This window comes from Opisthocomus hoazin, chromosome 3, assembly GCF_030867145.1.
Source record: "Opisthocomus hoazin isolate bOpiHoa1 chromosome 3, bOpiHoa1.hap1, whole genome shotgun sequence".
NCBI lineage: Eukaryota > Metazoa > Chordata > Aves > Opisthocomiformes > Opisthocomidae > Opisthocomus > Opisthocomus hoazin.
This window is the reverse complement of record NC_134416.1, coordinates 24,742,259-24,762,187: the sequence shown is the minus strand read 5'-3', so window position 1 is coordinate 24,762,187 and position 19,929 is coordinate 24,742,259. Positions and strand designations below refer to the sequence as shown.

Genomic DNA, 19,929 nt, shown 5'->3' with positions numbered 1-19,929 from the left:
TCTATCAAAGGCTATACCTACAGTAGAATAATTTGCTTCCTGTTGCTCTTAGGAAAACTGTACTTTCCTAAATGATTACAGTAGCATGTGATATGCCTTACCTGTTTAAATTATATTTGTTCAGCTTCTCTGACACTTCCCTTAATCTGAAACAAACAGAAATTAAGCTGTTGTTTGAAAGACATCCTCCACAGTATACAACATTCACTTAATCAGCGTATTTACCACATTACGGGAGCAACTTACCACCACATTTAATGAAGTTTGACATAAATACTACTTGATGTTAGGAGTCTGTAAAGAACTGGATGGTGTTCAGCTTCAAACCAGGTTTTTGTTCTGGAGGTTTTTTGCTTTTGACTTTTGCCCTTCCACACAATATCTTACCACAAAACCCATGTTTTCGTGCATTTCTATGAGTTTTGCAAGTCACTATCAAAATGCACTACTCCTGCTTTGTTAGCACCATTTACAACTTCACACACAAAATAAGCAGATGAAGCAATGAGCATTAACAGTAAATACACTTGTGTTTCCTCGTAGAAGCTTGAATAGAGTATGCCAGAGCAGACAGGATTATCATTTTCCAGGAAACCAAAGTATGTGGTACGTCACAGCCAAAAATATGACAGTAAGTTCCCCAAAACACAAAAGACAGGAAAGAAAACAGATGCACAAAAGCCAGTGTCAAAAGGGACAAACAACAGACTTTGACTAGCAGAAGAAACAATCCAGAGAAAATTCACTACATATAGGGTTATGCAAAACATCATCTTTACTAAAAGGGAAAGAAAGTTTCCAAAAGTACTTCCATCCCATTTTCATGGCACCTTACTAAGTGCAAGATCAGAATCCAAAAAAGGGCCAGCCCACAGACCACTCCTGCTTAGAGGGTATTGTGTCCAAAAGCAGAAACCAACACAGTAATTTCTAAAGGCAATTTTTAATCCACTTAGAGAAGATCCTCTCCAGGCAGCAAAGATACTCTCGTAATATCAGGTAGGCATTTCAGGCAAAATTTGCGCTCCTTTCTTCCCAAAGATGACAAGCAAACTGAAAAAGCCCCTAAATAGCTTCCAATTTTAGTTAGAATATTTGCATTATATTAAGATATAAACCAGAGATGAATACTGTAAAAATAATGCAAGGTCTTCCCGATGAAGAAAAAAAATCCCCACCTTGGTACCATGTTCATCCTAGCATTCCACAAATCTCCTTCTTAATCAGCAACATCTTTCTAAACCTAACAAAAAGATGTGCACAACAGCACCATTTTCCTGCACCTGAATCCATGCCTTTAAACCCTTTTTTTTTTTTTTTTTCCACTGGCTTCACTTCAGTTTCTACACACAGACTGCTGTGGACAACAGACTTCAGTTACTTGCAAACCCTGAGCATGAGAAAGAATACAGATTAGAAGTCCAAACAGCCAAGTCTGAATGTTATGAACAGTGTTTAACGCTAAAGCGCTTGTCCTGAGGGAAAAAGGAAAAAAAATTATATATGTCTGTTTGAGAAACAAGATAATTTATGCTGATAGAAATAACTTTCAAGCAGCAGAAGAAAGCACCACAGTGAAAGGACAGAGGAAGGAAGCGAACGTGCTTAGAATCGCCTTTTGCTATCCATGCCAAGCTGCTAATTTGCAAGTAGGCAATTTCACACTCCAAATTTCCAGCCACAACTACTTCACACAAGCCAAGAGTATGTACATATATAACGTTCCTGTGAAGACAGCCCACAAGAAGGGAAAGACAACACAAACTTCACACGCAATCTGTGTGAAAGGTACCCCACAAGAGTGAACTATTGTGTGGTAACATGGAATGAACCCCAAAGATGAATGGCATACACTCCACAGCTTAGCGTATGGTTTTACAAAGTAAGCAGGGATTTGCTGCATAATATATGACAAGTTAAACATCCCTGAATTTTCATGTCTTAAGTATATCGCCTAACAGATTCCCACAGGAATGCTGAGCAGTATTCCATTAACATTTCTCCTCTTGACAAGCATGAGTAATAATTACAGAATAGGAAAACCTACCTTTAAGGTCATTGCACTGCCTATATGAAAAGCTGACGGCAAATAAAGTAGCACTTTATTAGAGACAGTTACTAGACTACTCTATGAGCAACATTTAACTAGCAAAAAAGACATTCTTCAATTTGTAAAAAAAAAAATCATAATCCTTTTTCACTTGTAAAAAAAAATAATGAAGTGATAGGGAAGAAATAGGCACAAAACGCTACGACTTGCGTACTCAGTGAATCTATTAGTAACACCGATCTCAAGAGAATAGGTCTATCTGCAACATGCACAGGCCAAAAGCGATCTGACGTTATTGAAGAGAGTCTGCTGTCAGCATTTCAGGGGAGGGAGCAGAGAAGAATATAAGCAATGATGCTGAAAGTACTAAACTCTCCTACACAAAGAAAGGAAAAAAAGGTAAAAACTGTGTCACACCCCCCCCCGACCACCTCGTATGGAACTGCTGTAGTAGCAAAATTACCAAGTAGAGCCTAATAAGCTGAGAGACCCACGAGGACTTGAATGAGGCAGACCGCCACCAAGTGAAAAGGGAGTGGTTCCCCAGTGCTGTGTCCCTGCTGGGCTGGGGTGAAACCCCCACTCCTCCCCCTCCCTTGTGCTGCCACCAGCATCCACCTGAACGCCAGTCACGTAACCAAACCAACAGAAAAACAACAGTAAAGCGGAAAGTTGTGTTTGTATATTCTGTACGGAGAATATGTTTGTGCAAATAAAAACTCTAAATAAGTTCACAAAAGCATTTCCTGTGGCAATCTAAGCCTTTCTACTTGCACAGTTGCATGGTATTTATTGTACTACTGATCCTCTGAAGGAAAAATATGAAATGCATATTTACGTTAATTTTAATACTATGATTCAATAATTTCAACTGATGGTGCACTGGAGGAAGAGGTATAGGCAGAGACGATTTAATCAATTCTCACATTAAGGAAGGTCAACATTTCCACTGAGACCTTTCTGTGGCAAAACAAATCTCTGATATGAATGCCTGGACAGGCTAAACCTTAAAAAATTCTCATTAAAGGCAATCAAACTATTTCAAAGGATGAAGTTAGAAGCAACATGTATTTTTGTCACAAACAGATTTTTGGGAAATGCACTAGCTTGTCACACTTGCAGACATAAAGTTTAGTGACGATGATGGCTCCTCTCTTCAGACTCACATCCTTTAAATATTCCTACCAAAATTCATCCAAAAGCAGTTGGGAGGAAAACAAGAAGTCAGTTTCCCCAAGCCAAGTAGGGCTTGCTTTGATTTTAAGATTTGCAGCCACCATTTCTAGTCTCTCCAAACTGATCAGAATAAAGGGAACTCACACTAAGCAATCAAAGAGTATCCACATCAGGACTACATGAACTCAGACTTCACAAGTGACACTTCTGTTCGTCACAAAATATCACATCTTTAAACAGACCAGGCTCTGAGCAACCTGATCTAGTTAAAGATGTCCCTGCTCACTGTAGGGTGTTTGGGCTAGATGATGTCTAAAGGTCCCTTCCAACCCCAAGCATTCTATGATTACTTCTCTCAAAGTGCAATTCTGTTTCCAGAGAAGTTTTTCTGAGGACCCAACCCTCCACCACATCTCACTTTATAAACCCAAGTTAGGCTCAAAAATGCAAGAGAGCTACAGAGAAACTCCATTTCAAAATACTACATATATTATGGAAAAACTGAACTTCAGTACATATTAAAGTAACTTTACCCTATTTAAACAAGTGCTTAAATCCGCATAAGCAAAATTTTGGTTTATAATTCGTGCTTTTACCAGTTTGTAAGAATAAAAATCTTCTGTGTTAAAGCAGGCAGGCTGTCCTGAGAATTTTTTTTTTTAAAGACACTAGACTTCCATAATACATGTTCACCATGCTCAGCCCCCTGCAGTAGTCCATCAGCAGCAGTCTGACCTTGCCAGTCATCCTGCAAGAACATTCATCATTCTCAAGTATTTCCATCATACCAGCAACAGTTCACAGACCAACAAACCATTAAGACATAAGCAGAACTTTCCTTCTTCTATAAGGTTGCAGAATACTTCAACGTATGTATGCTCTTCCTTCTCCCCATGTGTTAGGAAACTAACAGTTACAAAAATAAAGGAAAAAAAACCCCACATCTACATCGTTTACACCCAGTGAACACGTGCAAGACGAACTTCTCAAGCAGGCAAGTAACATGAAAAGCACAGTGCACTGTAAATAGCAATCTCATGTAGCAAGATTTACATAGTTTTCCCCTCAAAAACTTACTTGCTGTTGAACAGAAACAGTATTTACAGGTGCTAATATCTAATCTGACCTTTTGCAGCTTTGATCAAACAACAGTACTTCTAGCACATTTATTTGTAAGTATTAAAACAATTTCCGCCATCTCGGAGATTCATCTCTGTAACAATATAAAGAAAGCTATTTTTCATTTTTCTCTGCAACTTTAGACTAAATTCTAAAACGTCAGCTAGGTGTTTAAAGAACACACAGTACAAATCACTGAAGTTAAGCAATCCAAACAAACGATTTAACCGCAGAGATGTAAAATAAAATGTTCACATGCTGCATGTCTCTAGAAGGAAGGAAGTCTTTCTGTACTTGGCAAGGAACAGTACAGAGTCCCAGACACAGTAATTCAGAAGATTCTCTTGGATTGTTCCTGAAGTTGCTCCTTTATAGCCTTAAAAAGTTATTTGTACACTTTAAACTTAAAATATTAGGCAGGCACCCCACCACAAGAACTTCCCTCACTTCAGCACCACATTGTGATGGTAAGAGTTGCAGAGGAGGAAAGAGAAAGGTACATTCTAAAAAAAGCCAGCTTGGTATGATGAACAACTATGAGCAGGGAAATTAAAACTGATTTAGCCCTGGCAGATTTTTCTAAGTGATCTGGCCTCTTTAAGACAAGTTAATGTATCAATGAAGTCTGTATGCCAACAAACTTCTGAGATTTTCACACCAGAGCAGAAAAAAAGTATACAAGAACGGATAAAATGCTTTTCCAAGGGAAGGCTAACAATAAGCAGATACCAAGAGAGGAAAAAAAAAATCCACAACTCAAGCACTCGAAAACAGTATTGAGTAATCTACCTATCAACACTTAAAAAGTAAATACAGCCTTCATCTCTGTTCCTCAGTTGAGCCCCTGAAGTGCTCTGAGCACAGCGAGCCAGACCAGGGAGGCAGCTATGTGGCCCATCAGCAGGTTTTAGCCCAGCAGAGCTGCGCTGCCTCCAGATCAAACCCCTCTCGCACTTGTCCATCTTGAATCACATGGAAATGAACTCCTGTGCCTGTCTATCGGTGACATGAGAAAAGAGTCTCAGAAATGCAGGAAACAGACACCAATGAGAAGCTTAAGCAAATATGTTATCTTTGTTTCCTGATCCCACGATGTGGAACACCGGATGCTGTCACTGTGAAGTCACATCCAGCTATCTTCCATGCCATAATACAGCATACAACAGGATCCTGCCTCTGACCGCCATGTCCCGATTGCCGTGTCAAACACTTGACAGCAGTTTCCGAAGAGGCAGCCTTCCACAGTTCCTGCACCAAACACCTTTCTTCTAGTGGAATAAATGAAGAAATACAGGTGAAAAACCTCTTTACCACCAATGAGTAGGAGGAAAGGGCCGGCTATGTGGGGTGAAGGGGAGCAGAAGATTAAAGTGTGCTGTAAGTATTAAGCCATTCTGGGTAATAAGGGGAGCGCATCCATTTAAAAAAAAAAATGCAAAAGTGTCACACAAAAGCAGGCAATAAGATTGTCTGTAGAAAATACAAAGAAACGCACATAAGAAAAAAAAAATCCCAAGCGCGTGTACAAAATGACAGCCTCCAAAGTAACCAATGCTAGTCAGCAGTGGGGTGGGACATGTTTAGACTGTAATACACAGATCACTGAAACAAGCAAGATAACGAAGGAAGTCATTGCTCCACTCAGTCAGTAATCAGACGGACCATGGCTTACACCGTATCCTCTCCCCATTCAAAGAAATATAAATTATGTTTCTATGTATGTTTGTCCTACTCCAACACTCTTCTCCTGTCATCTAGCACTGGTCACTGCCACAAACAGGAGTAGAACAAGATGGACCACTTGTCTGACTGTAATAGCTATTTTTATGTTTCACGGTATCAACCAACATGGGTTTACAGAACACGGCTCCCAAACTTTATTTTCTGTTTTGTAAGACTGTCAGTTTGGTTGATAAAGATAGTTCTGACCACTTAATAGTCCTCTCTGGAACAATGGTAACACACTGTGCTGAATAATAAGCTATAGTAGAAAGCTAACATGGCAAACATCAAACAAATTAATCTCTTGAAAACAGTTTTCTGCAATACTGCTGAAAAGTCTTCAGGTAATATAATGATTGCAGAAAGTAAATTCCCTTACAGCAGACCATTATTGTTTCATGATGTAACAACACTGATACAGATACTGACCTATATCTAAAGTTAGCCCACAACAAGATTAAAGCAGGACAAGAAAAATTAAGAGACAGGATACTGCCGACGACATCAGAAAGTTAAAAACAGATACCCGCAGACATCTAATATCTAGAATCAAACATATACCACGTACACAAGGAAAACGAGTTGCGCATCTTCTTCTCCCTACAGAGAGGGTAAGCATATATTTCAGTTCTGGTTTTAAGAAAGCAAGGCAGATTTCCTACCACTGTGTAGAACAAAGAGAAAGCAGTGAATATCGTCTGCCTAGACTCTAGTAAGGCTTTGGACACTGTTTCCCTTAAGATGCTCACAGAGAAGCTCATGGAGTACGGTTGCATGAGCAGACAGCAAGGTGAACCGAAAACTGGCTGAATGGCTGGGCCCAGAGCATGGTGATTAGCAGCATGAAGTCTGGCTGGAGGCCAGTGACTAGTGGTGTACCCCAGGGGTCAATACCAGGTCCAGTCCTGTTCAACATCTTCATTAATGATCTGGATGAGGAGCAGAAAGTGTCCTCAGCAAGCTTGCTGATGACAACAAACTGGGAGGAGTGGCTGATCATACTGCCGTCCAGAGCACAGCAACCCCATGAAGCTGAACAAGCAGAATCGTGAAGTCCTGTACCTGGGGAGGAACAGCCCCATGATGGGGGCTGCTCAGCGGGAAAGCGGCTCTGCAGAAAAGGACCTCAAAGTCCTGGTGGACACCAGGTTGAACACAAGCCAGCATGCCTTGTGGCAAAGAAGGCAAATGGTATCATGGGCTGCATCAGACAAAGCACTGCCAGCAGGCTAAGGCGACCCTTCCCTCTACGCAACACCTGGAGTGCTGTGTCCAGTTCTGGGCTCCCCAGCACAAGAGAGACACAGACACACTCGAAAGAGTCCAGCAAAGGGCCACAAAGATGATTAAGGGACTGGGGCATCTTTCAAACAAGGAAAGGCTGAGAAAGCTGGAACTGTTCAGCCTAGGGAAGGGAAGGCTCTGGGGGTATCTTGTCAACATACATGTAAACACCTAAAGGGAGGGTGTAAAGAGGTCAGAGCCAGGCTCTTTTCAGTGGTGCCCAGTGCCAGGACCAGAGGCAATGGGCACACACTGAAAAACAGAAGATTCCCTCTTAACATCAGGAAACACTTTTTTTAACGTGAGGGTGACCAAGCACTGGCACAGGTTGCCCAGAGAGGTTGTGGAATCTCCACTCTTCAGAGTTATTCAAATGCTGTTTGAATACAGTCCTGGGCAGCCAGCTCTAGATGGCCCTGCTTGAGCACTGGAGTTGGACCAGATGACATCCAGAGGTCCCTTCCAATCTCACCCATCCTGTGATTCTCAGGGCTTTTTGCTTTCAGGATGTGATCTCCACACATTTGACTGAGGCATGGCAACAGAAGGACCTTTTTTGCCATGGAAAAGCTAGGAGCTCTTGTTTTGCTATAGAATCCCTGTAAGAGCAGTGGCTTAGAAAAAAAGTTACACCAAAGAGTCAGGGAAGTGTCTGAAAGGTCTGATTTAGGCACTGAGTAAAAATATTCACAGGTACTAAAATATCCAGATGGATGTGCTCTGTTTCTCTAGCAGGAACAGCACCCCTCCAGCTAGACCAGGAGACAGCCGCCTGTAGGACTTGTGAAATGCAGCATTAGGTTTGCCAGAACTAGATGCCTCTGATTAATGATGAATTTCTAGGCTGGCTGACTGGTTCCTCTAGTTCAAAATCTAGTTAGACCCTTTCTTCAGTTTTAGCATTTAAATGACATTGAAAACATGACCTTCTGAATAATAATTTAAAAAAAACCAACCCCACAGTGAAATGCACAGTTATAACCTAGCTCAAGAAGAATATAAAGTCAATCACACGTTCTGAAAAAGCAAAAACCCAATCCTAAAATAGCTATGACACAGCATGGCCCTTTTTGGGGGGGCAGTTGTAATGAAAAGTCTGAGTATAAAAAGAAAGAAACCACAAATGGTATGATCCTGACAGGACTAGCACATTGCAGTTACAGGACACCTACATATGTTATTCAGCACAACATCCAGAGGATTTGCTAGCAAAGAAGATCTACAGCTACAGGTTGCCTAAACGCGTAATGGTGCTTTACATGGAAGAAAGAAAAATACACTACAGGAGAATGAGTCAGCTTCAATCTGATGTTATTCTATGACAGCAGATTTCTAAAAGTACGATTGCAGATTCAGGCAATGCAAGACAGAAATCTGCATCAAATCATCATTCCGTGTTCCCAGATTCTGTTCAATTGCGCAAAGTCCTTGTAGCTGCAAAGAATTTCTGTTAAACATTTAGCAGAAGGTGATTTCTTCAGCCAGACGACCACTAAAAGCTAAACAACTGGATAAACCAACTGAGCTGGGCAAGAGTTCCAAATCTTAAAACAATGAAAGTTGTAAGCTATTTAGCTATCCATGATTTCAGTAAGTATATCTTTCCATGGCAGTAAAATGCTGATAATGGGAATTTAGAACCCCATGGTTGTCTTCAAGGATACTTGAAAAATACTTACATGAAATAACATGGCCAGTATTACTATGTTGACCAACATATGAATGCTAGTTACCAAAATGTAGCTAGGAAGCTGTACACTTGTTTTACTAGAACGAGTGAAACTTAAAAGACCACATGTAGACAACGAGGGGAAAAAAAAAAATCCTTTTTTTTTTTGTCATAGTGTTTGCTGTAGGGATTCCACTAAAAAAAATTGGTATAAAAATAAAAATCCAGTCATGATAAAATCTTAAAACCTTTTTGTGTCCCACAGTGATAGACTGTTAAAGCTCCTTCCAAGAGTTACTAGTCACCAGGGAGGTTGTGTATTTACCAGCACACCAGCTTAAAGCCAGGAAAGCCAGGTTCTGGTCCCAGCTGAGTCTACTGTGGGAACCCAAATCATCATCTCTCCACCATTCTCCTCTCGCTCTTCCTCTAAACTTTTGGAAGCCATGACCACTACATACAAAGTTGGAAAATGGCCTTTGATTACAGCATTCAAATGCTACAAAAGTATTTTTAAAAGTAAGAACTGTCACGTTATTAAATACTTTGTGTCTCAGCTGGAGAAAAGTAACAGTGTATTCTGTACAAGTGATTTTATTGCAAACAAAGAACAAACAAGACACTGAATTCTAACTGCTTTGCAATGAAGTCCAGCGTGCCTATTCACGTGCTGAAATAGTTTAAGCAATAGGGAAAGATCATTTAGCATATCCAGTCCTTTACTTGCCAATTCCTTCAATTCCAAGGTTTGAAGTCTTCAACAAAATGGTATCGCAGTACTACCTGCATGTCACTTTTCCAAAGTTGTTAAGAACTGCCTTTTAAATACCATGGACTCCCCTTGACACACTGCACTCTCTTCTACTAAGCACAAATCTTCAAAACATTCCTCTCAGACTCTGCTTCTTTGATTTAGATAGGAACGGAATGAGACCTGGCATAGGGAGTAGATAGTAAGCATCATGCCAGAAAAGCAAGCAGCCAAATCACTTTGTCAGATGCACACTGCAGGCAAAATAACCGAAAAAGAAACCCCAGCTTTTGAGGTGCACAGTTCATCACAATACTCCTTTGCATTGCCGTAAAACAGACTCTTTCTTTTCCACCTGTCTGTACCACAGCCACAAAACTCCAGGTGCTTCCCCCCAGCGTAACTAGTATTTTGGTTCCTCTACAAGAACTCATGAAGCAGCAAGTTGCGTACCTCCTGCTTCTCGTTTTGCCCACAGCCATACTACTTCAGGTAACAATCTTGCCAGATACAGATTCTGCACTACAGGAGAAAGAAACCTACAAGAGAAAGAAGGAAAGCTTTGGCCATTCCAGCAAACAGCCTGTTATCCCCCCACGCTCTCCCATCAAGAGCAGAGCAATCCTAGCCAGATTAGGTTCTGCCTTTCCAATCTGCCCCACAACAACATGATGCTATGATTTGTATCATTGGAATGTTTTATTAAGTACCTTTAAATCCTTGCTCTAGAGAGAGATACATTTTGCCACAGTCAGCAAATTGCGTAAATAATGCCTTAAAAAAACCAAACAAATACAAAACAACAACAACAAAACAGAAAAAGAGAAAAAAGAGAGACGGAAAACTGCTGTTACTGAAGTATGAAGTGTGGTTAAAGCTGAATAAGAGTACATGTATAGTATGTAAAGAAAAAGTAGAAAAAGAAAAATGTACTGTGTGGTTAAAGCTGAAGAAAGGAGTTTCAACAACCTAAGAAAGAGATCTTTATTAAAAGTCAGACAACAATAACTCAGTTATTTTAAAAGGAAAAACAATATAAGATGGATTAAAAGCCATAAATCCTGTTCAGAAGAACACTTCCTGATATTCACCAGAAAAAATGCAGCTCTAACCATTTTCAGGCTGAATAAAGAACAGCAAAACTTTATACCATAAATGAAAGAGTAAACACCGAGAGATAGGTTGAAGAAAATTTTGCAAGATGAACAAGAAATTTAAATGATACCACACATATCAAAGGAAGTGACAAACCCCAGTGATTTCAAATGACAACAGAGTAAGCCCTACAGCTTTCATTCAACTGCATTCACGTGGGTAAGTATTTACTTTCCAGTTAAGTTTTTGATAAAAACACTGTAGCACAAATGTTTGTCCACATTAGTCCATGCCAGACTCCACACTGGAAACTGCATAGTGAAATTACGCTTTTTAGTAGCATCAAGAGATCCCAATCAAGATCCATCTCACTGTGTCAGAACTATCTATGTGTATAAAGAGATAATCTACCCCAAAGGTGAAAACGTGAAAGTTTGAGGAAACTTGATGGAGAACAGAGAATGAAGCATAACGAAAGACTGTAAGGAAATTTTTTAAATGGTGTTTTAACACGGGCTGGGTTAATACTAGTCAACTACTACTTCTACGTAGCGTAAAAAAAAAAAGACAAAAATTAGCATCCAGCTTAACTAGAGATGATGGCAAACATGCTGCAGAAAGTAATACCACCAAGCCCAGTGTACAGACCACACAGTTTCTTTCTGGGATATTTTCTAACAAACAGGCAAACTACAGCTGTATTGGTATAATCAACAGAGATTACTTCAGATACTCCCAACTCTCCACAATACTGATTACTCTGAGTAAAAAGCAAAAAACCCAAACAAACAAAAAACACACCCCCTTGAATGTGGGGGTGGGGTTCTGCTGAAGACGTAAATTTCTTAAGCTTATTGCAGTCTCCAGCAGCCTTCGTGCTTTCATCTGTTGCCATTACACTACTGTTGTCACAAATTAAACTGGGAGACCTCACAGCTGGCAATAAAACAACAGCAATAGTGAGAAGTTCCAACACAGTTAATGTCCAAAATAGTACTAATCATGAGAATGTTTTTGAAGTTTTTTATTCTTCATTCTTTGTTAAAACACCATAATGTAAAATTAAAATCAGAAACATAAGGGACCAAAGCTTTGGGGCATCTTTTCTCATAAGAGGTATCACCCAGTTTAATCAAGAACAACTGTCCAAAACAAAATAACAGAAAATACACATTTTATCTCCATTGTAGATGTAAACAATTTGAAAAATCACTCAGAAACATCTTACAGCATAACACCAACAGACTGGGGATTACAAAAACTAGTCAACGAGACAAACCGCAAGATGTCATGTTAAAGATCATTTTTACAACTGCAACAAGATAATCATGCTGGGGTGTTACAAAGCATGGCAAACTAATACTCAAAACTTTTCTGTACCAATGTGGATTGGTACTGTAAAACACTGCACTTTAAAGAACAGTAGCTAAGATTTGCTGAAAGACAGGGTGAAGCATTATTGCCCATGAGAAATTCCCCTGACAAGTGCTGGCAGCAGCAGCGAGACTTGGGAGACGAAGACAAAATTTTCAAAGATAGCAAATTCAATAGTTACATCACTCCTCAACTGGATCCAAACTGGCAGTTTTACATAACTGTGGATGACATGACCAGTGTGTCCAACTTACACCTTTCTACTCAGTTTTACAGTATGTTTGAAGTGTTTAGAACAGGCAAACCTCATGCCTTTGTATCAGAGAGGTGGTACATGTTCTCTCTCAAATGTAACAAAAAGCTCTTTAAATTTAAATAAAATAGTTAATTTTCCTTGGAGGGGAAGGGTAAGAGAAAAAGAAAGCAGTATTGGTTGACTGCTTTTTTTAAGCACAGAAAGACTTCAAGAAGTAGAGCACGGAGTTTACTGTCAAAATAGTTCTATGCCAGAAAGAGAAAATAATTAATCTGAAACCTGGATAATCACTGCTATATTGGACTAACTAGTGCTGTGACCATCCTCATTTACACTGACAGGCTTACAGCTTTGGACAAAATACATGTGTACCTTGAAAACTACATTTTCACCCTTATGTCAATATTTTTTCTCCTAATTGTTCCTCCCAGTTTAAAATCCTCCAGCCACTACAACTAGGCCTTGTCCCCGTGTTTTCTCTGGGGCATATACAGATGCCAACTGCTGCAGTCTTCTATGTGCAATTGTTACTGAGAGACAAATCCTTAGTGGACTTCACTGAATTCAGGCTTATAAAAAATACATTTGTGCAACTGAAAAGCACAAGTAGTTTTTGTATATGGTTTTCTTCCACATAGTGGCTGTTGAGTTGATGCAGGGAAAGACAAAACAGCAGCTTTTACAGGGAGCATCTTGGAAATTTAACTTACCTGGATTGCCGTAAGTGTAATCGCTACAATAAAAGCTATCTTGACATCCCTTCTCCTTCTTCATGTAATCTTCAACCACATACTACCATCAATTTCATTTAAGTCACAATTAACCCTGCCCTGACTGTAAAAAGGCAGCTACAACACACTGCAGAGCTTGCCATGCTTCGGTACATGCTTGGTTGTTTTTCTCAAGTGTCAAGTAAATTTTCACACAAATGTAACCGTGTACTGAATGGTTATCTACTTAAACTTTAGGTAGTTTAAGAAAAAAGTGTCATACCCTTTACATCTATTTTATAGTTTAAATACGAATTTTTGGCCAACAACTTGTTACAAAAGTACCCTAAATGGCAACTAGAACATTTAATAAATACATACCTACTACACCAAAATTACATTAAATGTATGCTATGGATTATAGATTTTAATTTTTACGAAGAAATTGCATAAATGTCATTGACTGATACTTTACTGTTCTTAGAATTGAAAAAAGTTGTTTTCTGACAGCTCTGACCTGTTAATATCTTCTTCCATTAATCTTATTTTATTATTAGTCTAGAAACAAATATGCTCAAACCCCACAGATAATTTGAAAAGGAAAAAAGGCAACATTTGTGCCCCAATTACTGCTTTACTAAATTCCTTGTGACAGGTCACAACTACCCTCAGCCCAGATCACATTCACGGAACAGTTTCACATTACAGTAGCAAAAATAAACTTGCTGCTTTCAAAATGGAAGGAACTCAGCCCTGCTTCCTCTTCCCCGTTCTTTGCTCCCAACTCTCCCTCCCGCATCACTTTGCAAAATCCCCCTTTTCACCCACCCACTCTGATGCTCACCCAACCAGGAGATAAACCAGTTCAGTTTCCTAATCCACAAGACTGTATTTACTCCCCTGTGCCAGGGTTAGCTTTATATTGTTTTAGCAAATTAAGTCAGTTTACTGCAGCATCAGACACGTAAAATTTGTGCGAGGTAAGAAGTGGTGAAAACAAGCCTTCCTCCCTTCAGAAGAGAGTAATTACTTTGACTTACACCACCTCAGGAAGGTTTCAGCAAGAACGTTCACAGACAATTACACACAATTCTCCAAAAAGCAGTGTCTGGGGCGTAGCAAACAACAGTAACCAGAGAGCACCCTGGCAGAGCAAAGTCCAAATAGGCCTAGCCTATTGGCCTGTGTATAAGTAACTGTTTTACATTCAACCAGATACGAAGTGATGCTTTTGTGCAAGTTCTGATGCTTAACTTCCCAAATTATCATCCTTAAACAACAATACTGAAATAAGATCAAATCTTAATGCACTGCTTCTCAGCGTATGAATCCTCTAATGGTCTGTATAACCACAGTGGTTGTGCAAAACATTTTATTTTAAAAAAAGCGTTTCCAGCTAAGAGTCTGATGATAACAATAATGCCATGATAGTCATGCCATTGCCCTTGCTCTCTTTTAAAAGAAGGCAAATTAAGTTTTGTTATGTTTTCAAGAAATTAATCCTAAAGAAAAAGTCAATGCTTCTCCCGCTACTGAAGTCTCATCAAGCAACTGTAACTCAGAGAATTAAAGTACCACACCAGCAATCGTTCTATCCGTGTTTGAGGCAGGCTAACTTCACTTTTTCTGAAGTAGATTCGGAAACTGTTTAAAGCGCACCGAAATAAATCACTTGAGCTAAAAGAAGTACTGCATTATCTGCAAACAACTTGCAGGTTTCCTATTTAAGAACAAGTCAGTCAACCCCTTCTTCCCCCCAGCTTTGAGCAGCAACGCAGATGGCACACAAGTTTACAGCGGGGAAGTTCACACTCTGCCTGTCCTCCCCTGCACAAGAGGACAGGTACTCTCCGGGTGGAGGTAGCAGGGGGAGTTCAGGGCTAACAAACACTTGCACAATCAGGAGCGCGCTCTCCCTGTCCGTGAGTGGCTCCCGCAGACCTGTGGGGCCAGGGCACCAACTCCACACCCCTGCTGGCTCCCCGCACAGAGCCACACCACGCCCTACGTCAGCGCCTTCCAGCAACATCTGCTTGGGACTTTTAACTGATTTGCTCATCATTAAATGCAAAGGAGGGAAAGAAAATCTGCCAGAGGAGCAGCCCACATACCCATTAATCGCTGGCCTATTACCTTTAAATGATGTTTCCATGTACGTAAGCTATGAGACGCACAGGCACAGACTCCAGGGCTATGTTCTTCCTAGGTACTTTTCCCACGGAAACTGATTATCAGAGGGTGTAAACAATGCGGTCAATGTAAAGTACACTAGTTAATTTTTTCAGTGCAGGCATGGCCTAAAGTAAGTGATATGTGAATAACAATGGCAGGCATTGAATATATTATTAAGGAAAAACAAACTCACATAACAGCGAGATAATCCTTTCTTCCCCCAAAGGTGACTGTACATAAATAATCACCGAAGCTTCGAACGAACTGTTCTTTGTCACGCTACTCAATTCAAAGAGCTTACTGCAAGAAAACTTACCATGTACCACTTTTTAACACTTATCTTAAATTCACAATGCCCTCTATTTAACCGAATTCATTATGTCTCATCTTCAACAGGAGAGAAAAAAGCACATTAACACCGCTTCGATGACCACTTCAAAAATTACTTCTTACCCTATGCTAGAACCGAGTGGCTTAGCTGACAAGAATTTTCTTAGTATAAGGTGAAAAAAAAGGCAAAGCCTTGACACCAATCCTACCCCTGAAAGTTAGTTGATGCACGGAAGGCCATTCATCTAAGGTGAAAGACTCACCATTCTACAGAGTAGCAAGTTAAACTGCTCCTGTGAGGTTTCATAACAGCCAAGAAATGGTTATTTGTCATGGTTACACCCACTTCCTAACCCAACTTAAAATTAAGAAATGTACTAAAGAACTAAACTTACTAAGATTGAATTATCTATGAAATTTTGTGTCGAACTTCCTTCACAAAGTCTCCAACCCTGAAACATATATGAAATGGGTGGTTAATCAACAAAACATATCTATACACTCACTGCAACAGAACCTGCGCATCTCTTTTCCAGAGATTAAAGCCATTAATTATTTACATCTCAAATACTTTATGGAGTCATTTTTCAGACTGCAGGCCATACCCAATTTTTCTCCCATTAAACTTTTCATATTCAGTTTGCAGAGAACAAATTGCTTGGGGGAAAAATTCCAAGTTTCCTATCTTACTAAATAAACTTACTGGAAAAAGCTTAATTACCTCAATTCACCCTAAACAAAAGTTTAGCCTACTATCCATTTCATAAAATGAACCCTAACACAACTGCAAAAGTAAACATAACCTTGTCCTCTATGAGCTTTCATCAGTGCAAGCAGCTTCCAGACATCTGAGTGAATACCATGAAGAAGCCAACACTGCTTCAACTTATTTGAGAGAGGTCTAATAACTACCGTCAAGGTACAATACTAACTAGTATTTTCAAAAACACACGTGAAGAAGTACTTTCAGATGATTAGTAGGCATGCTCGGGAGTCTTCCCAATTATTTGTGGTTCTACAGTTACTTTCTACTTTTTACTTGTAAGCATTTTACCTTTCTCCAAGTTGCTACATGAATAAGAGGGATAACAAATTACACAGAAAAGCTAATAAAAACTGTAAAACAGAGTGACACAAACTGCACGAAACCAAACTGAAAAAAAGATACTTCCTCGGATTTTGGAGACTGCTTAAGAGCAGAGCAATAATTCAGGAGAATGATGTTTTTCCAGGCACACTTCACCCGCTTCACACATCTACACTGATTATTAAGCATAATGTGTCACATATTTTATTAAAAAAATTCAAAACTGTCATGTATCCTGAACACACAGGGACTGCACCAATAAATCCCTTATGCTTTAAAATGTGATTATTCCTGAGATACAGAACATAGATCCATTACTGAAAGCAATACAATTGATCATGTTCTACATACACTACAAATCAAAGCATACGATGCAGAATCATGGTCCCAAAAATCAGATTTTGAGAGGCAATTATCATTCAGAATGCAGACAGAAAAAAATATTAACTTGGGCTACTGACCACTGTCTGCATCGCAGATTCAAAAAATCTTATGAAGTCTGAGAGGGGAAAGAAGCCTCACAGAGATACAAAATGTTCCAAGATCCTAACTTCTATGTGCATGCATGAGAATTTCTTAAGCTATCCAGATCCTGATCTATACTGACAGAACAGTAAGAAGCAGCAATGCTACTGATAAAATTGAACTGGCATTTCCAGCACATATGTATGTGCCTCAACCATATTTATGAATCATTCTGATTTCACTGCATTACAAGTTCTGATACACAGCTACCGCACATCTAGTAACATATTTTTGAAGTGGAAATTTATGACTTGCAGTTCAGATCAAGAAGCCACTTGAATTTTCAGAATAAGTCACTACTTAATAGCACTTCTGCAGTTTTCTCCATATACTAATTACCACACATTATGAAGCTTCCTGTATCAAACAGAAGTTGTAAGAGCCGCTGCTGTGGTAAGAAAGGGGAAAAAGAAATTAGGAAGCATTATGAAGAAGGAAGGAGCATCATATTTAACACCAGTAAGTCGACAAAACAGGTGACATTAAAGAAAAAACAGCTGAGCTCTTCACGCTGAGCAAGGTGTGATAATTACATGATAAATGTTTTCTGAGGGCCTACAACATTAAAACAAAAAAACACTGGGGTCCTTGCAAGTTCCAAGTCCTAGATCTGACCCTAAATCAAAGCAATGCAATGAAGAAGCAGAAGAACTCCGAGTACAGCATCACCCCTCAGAATATGTCACTGTAAAGGAAAATAATGTATAGCAAATTTGAATGTATTACTGTGGAGAAAGCCAATCAATCCCTTAGGAACGGGCAGGCCTCCTAGGAAGCACAATCCTGTACAATGTGTTATCAGGTTAACGAAAAATAATACACTCCACACTAACACACTTCATGGTTCGGACCTATTTTATCATGAGAGGTTTCTTTTCCCTCTTTACAGGGGAGGGATGATGCAGTTTGGCAAAAATTTTATCTTTACAATGACCCGTTTTCCTCACTACAAGCCCTCGAACCTCAGCTGTGTTTTAACAGAGGCCTTTCAGCAAAATTGGACTGGGAAAAGCGATCTAGCTACAAACAACAGTGGAAGCGAGCTGGACCCTGACCTACCCCGAAACCTGCTAAGATCAAAACCAGAAGAATATAACCAAGAGCCGTCACTTTTTTTAAGATTTGTAAATATTTAAATACCATTTAGAAAAATTAAATAACATTTCCCTGCAGCCTAAAAAATATGTTGGTTTATATCCAATGATGAATAAAGACCAGGATTTATTCACATATAAATTTTTAAGAAATTCAAGGTGAAAAGTTACACATTTTGTAACAATTCCTATACAAACGAGCACAAGTAACATTTACAAGCCATAACACATACCACCAGTAATTACTACAGAAAAAATATCTGACAGCCACACACAGTGCTGTCAGATACGCATCGAGCAACACAGAAAATCCGGTTCACGGATTTATTTTCTCTCAAGCCACCCCAGTTTCTCCCCAGCCTGCAATTTCTCTCCCCCAACCCCACGTAAAGTTGGCCACGAGCTTTCCAGGGGACCGCGCTTCTGTTCCAGCCGTCACAGCCGCCCCAGCCAAGCCGCACACCACCGGCAGTCCGGAGACCGGGCCTCCCCTCTTGCTTCAACACATCCGAGGCGATACGAGCGGGAAGGCAGGGCACAGCGGCGGTACGTGCGCCGGCACCGTCCCTGCTCCCGCCACTCCCTCACCGCACCACGATCCCCCACCCGCATTGTCCGCCTCGCTCCGTCCCCCACCGACGCGGACGCGTTCTCGCCCCTCCTCGCCCCCGGATCCTGGGGAAGACGAGTCCCAGCCGGGCCCGCCGCCCGGGTCCCGGCCCCCCGCCGCCCGCTCCCTCCGGAGCCCGCGGAACGCTGGGTGCCCGCGGCGGGGCCCGCACCGCTCCTCGCCGCCGGCCCCTGCCGGAGCGAAGGGCCGGGGCCCCGCGGCTCCGTGGGTTTCGGTCGGTCCCTCGGGTCGCCGCCCGCTCCCCCGGGGCGCCCCCGCCGCTCGGGCCGGCCGCCGCCGGCCCCTCCCCTCGCCCGCAGGGGGCCGAGCCCCGCCGGGCCGGCCCCTCCCCTCCGCCCCCCGCCCGGCCTGCCCTCACCGGTCATTGAGCTGGTCCTCGGTGCCCGGCAGCGGGTGCACCACGAAATGGATCGAGGTCATGTTCCGCGCCGCTGCCGCCGCCGCGGCCACCCCCCCCCCCTCCCGGCGGAGGGAGGCGGGCGGGCGGGGGCCGGGCACACAATGGGGGCGGGGGGGGCGGCGGGGGAGGGGGCGCTCAGCCCCCGTCCCTCCCCCGGGGCCGCTCGCGGCCGCCGGCGGAGTCCTCGGCTCACCCGCCGCGGCGCGGGGCGCGAGGAAGGAGGAGCCCGCCGCAACGGCGCCGGGAGGAGGCTCAGCCCGCACCGCGCTCACGCCCGCGCCGCCATCTTAACTTCCAGCGGGCCCTTCTCCCTCCCTCCGTGCGCCGCGCCGGGGAGGGCGGAGCGGCGGACGCCGTCTAAGCCTCGCGCTGACTGGCGCGCGCGCCGCTGCGCGGCGCCCTTCCACTAAGCGCGCCGCCGATTGGCCGGGGAGGCCTCGCGGAGCGCGGTGACGTCACGCGCGGGGGACGTAAAGGACCACGT

The 19,929-nt window shown here is 41.8% G+C and overlaps 1 protein-coding gene across 1 annotated transcript in view; it reads right to left on the bottom strand.

The window, feature by feature from the left end:
* UBR5 (ubiquitin protein ligase E3 component n-recognin 5) overlaps positions 1-19,753 on the bottom strand; it is a 93,101-nt gene extending 73,348 nt beyond the window's left edge. The window contains exons 1-2 of the mRNA XM_075415768.1: positions 19,404-19,753; positions 102-146 (exon numbers count right to left, since the gene is read on the bottom strand). Coding sequence (XP_075271883.1) covers positions 102-146; positions 19,404-19,465 — 107 coding nt within the window. The 5' untranslated portion in view covers positions 19,466-19,753. The remainder of the gene's footprint in view (positions 1-101; positions 147-19,403) is intronic.
* Between the last annotated feature and the right edge of the window lie 176 nt (positions 19,754-19,929).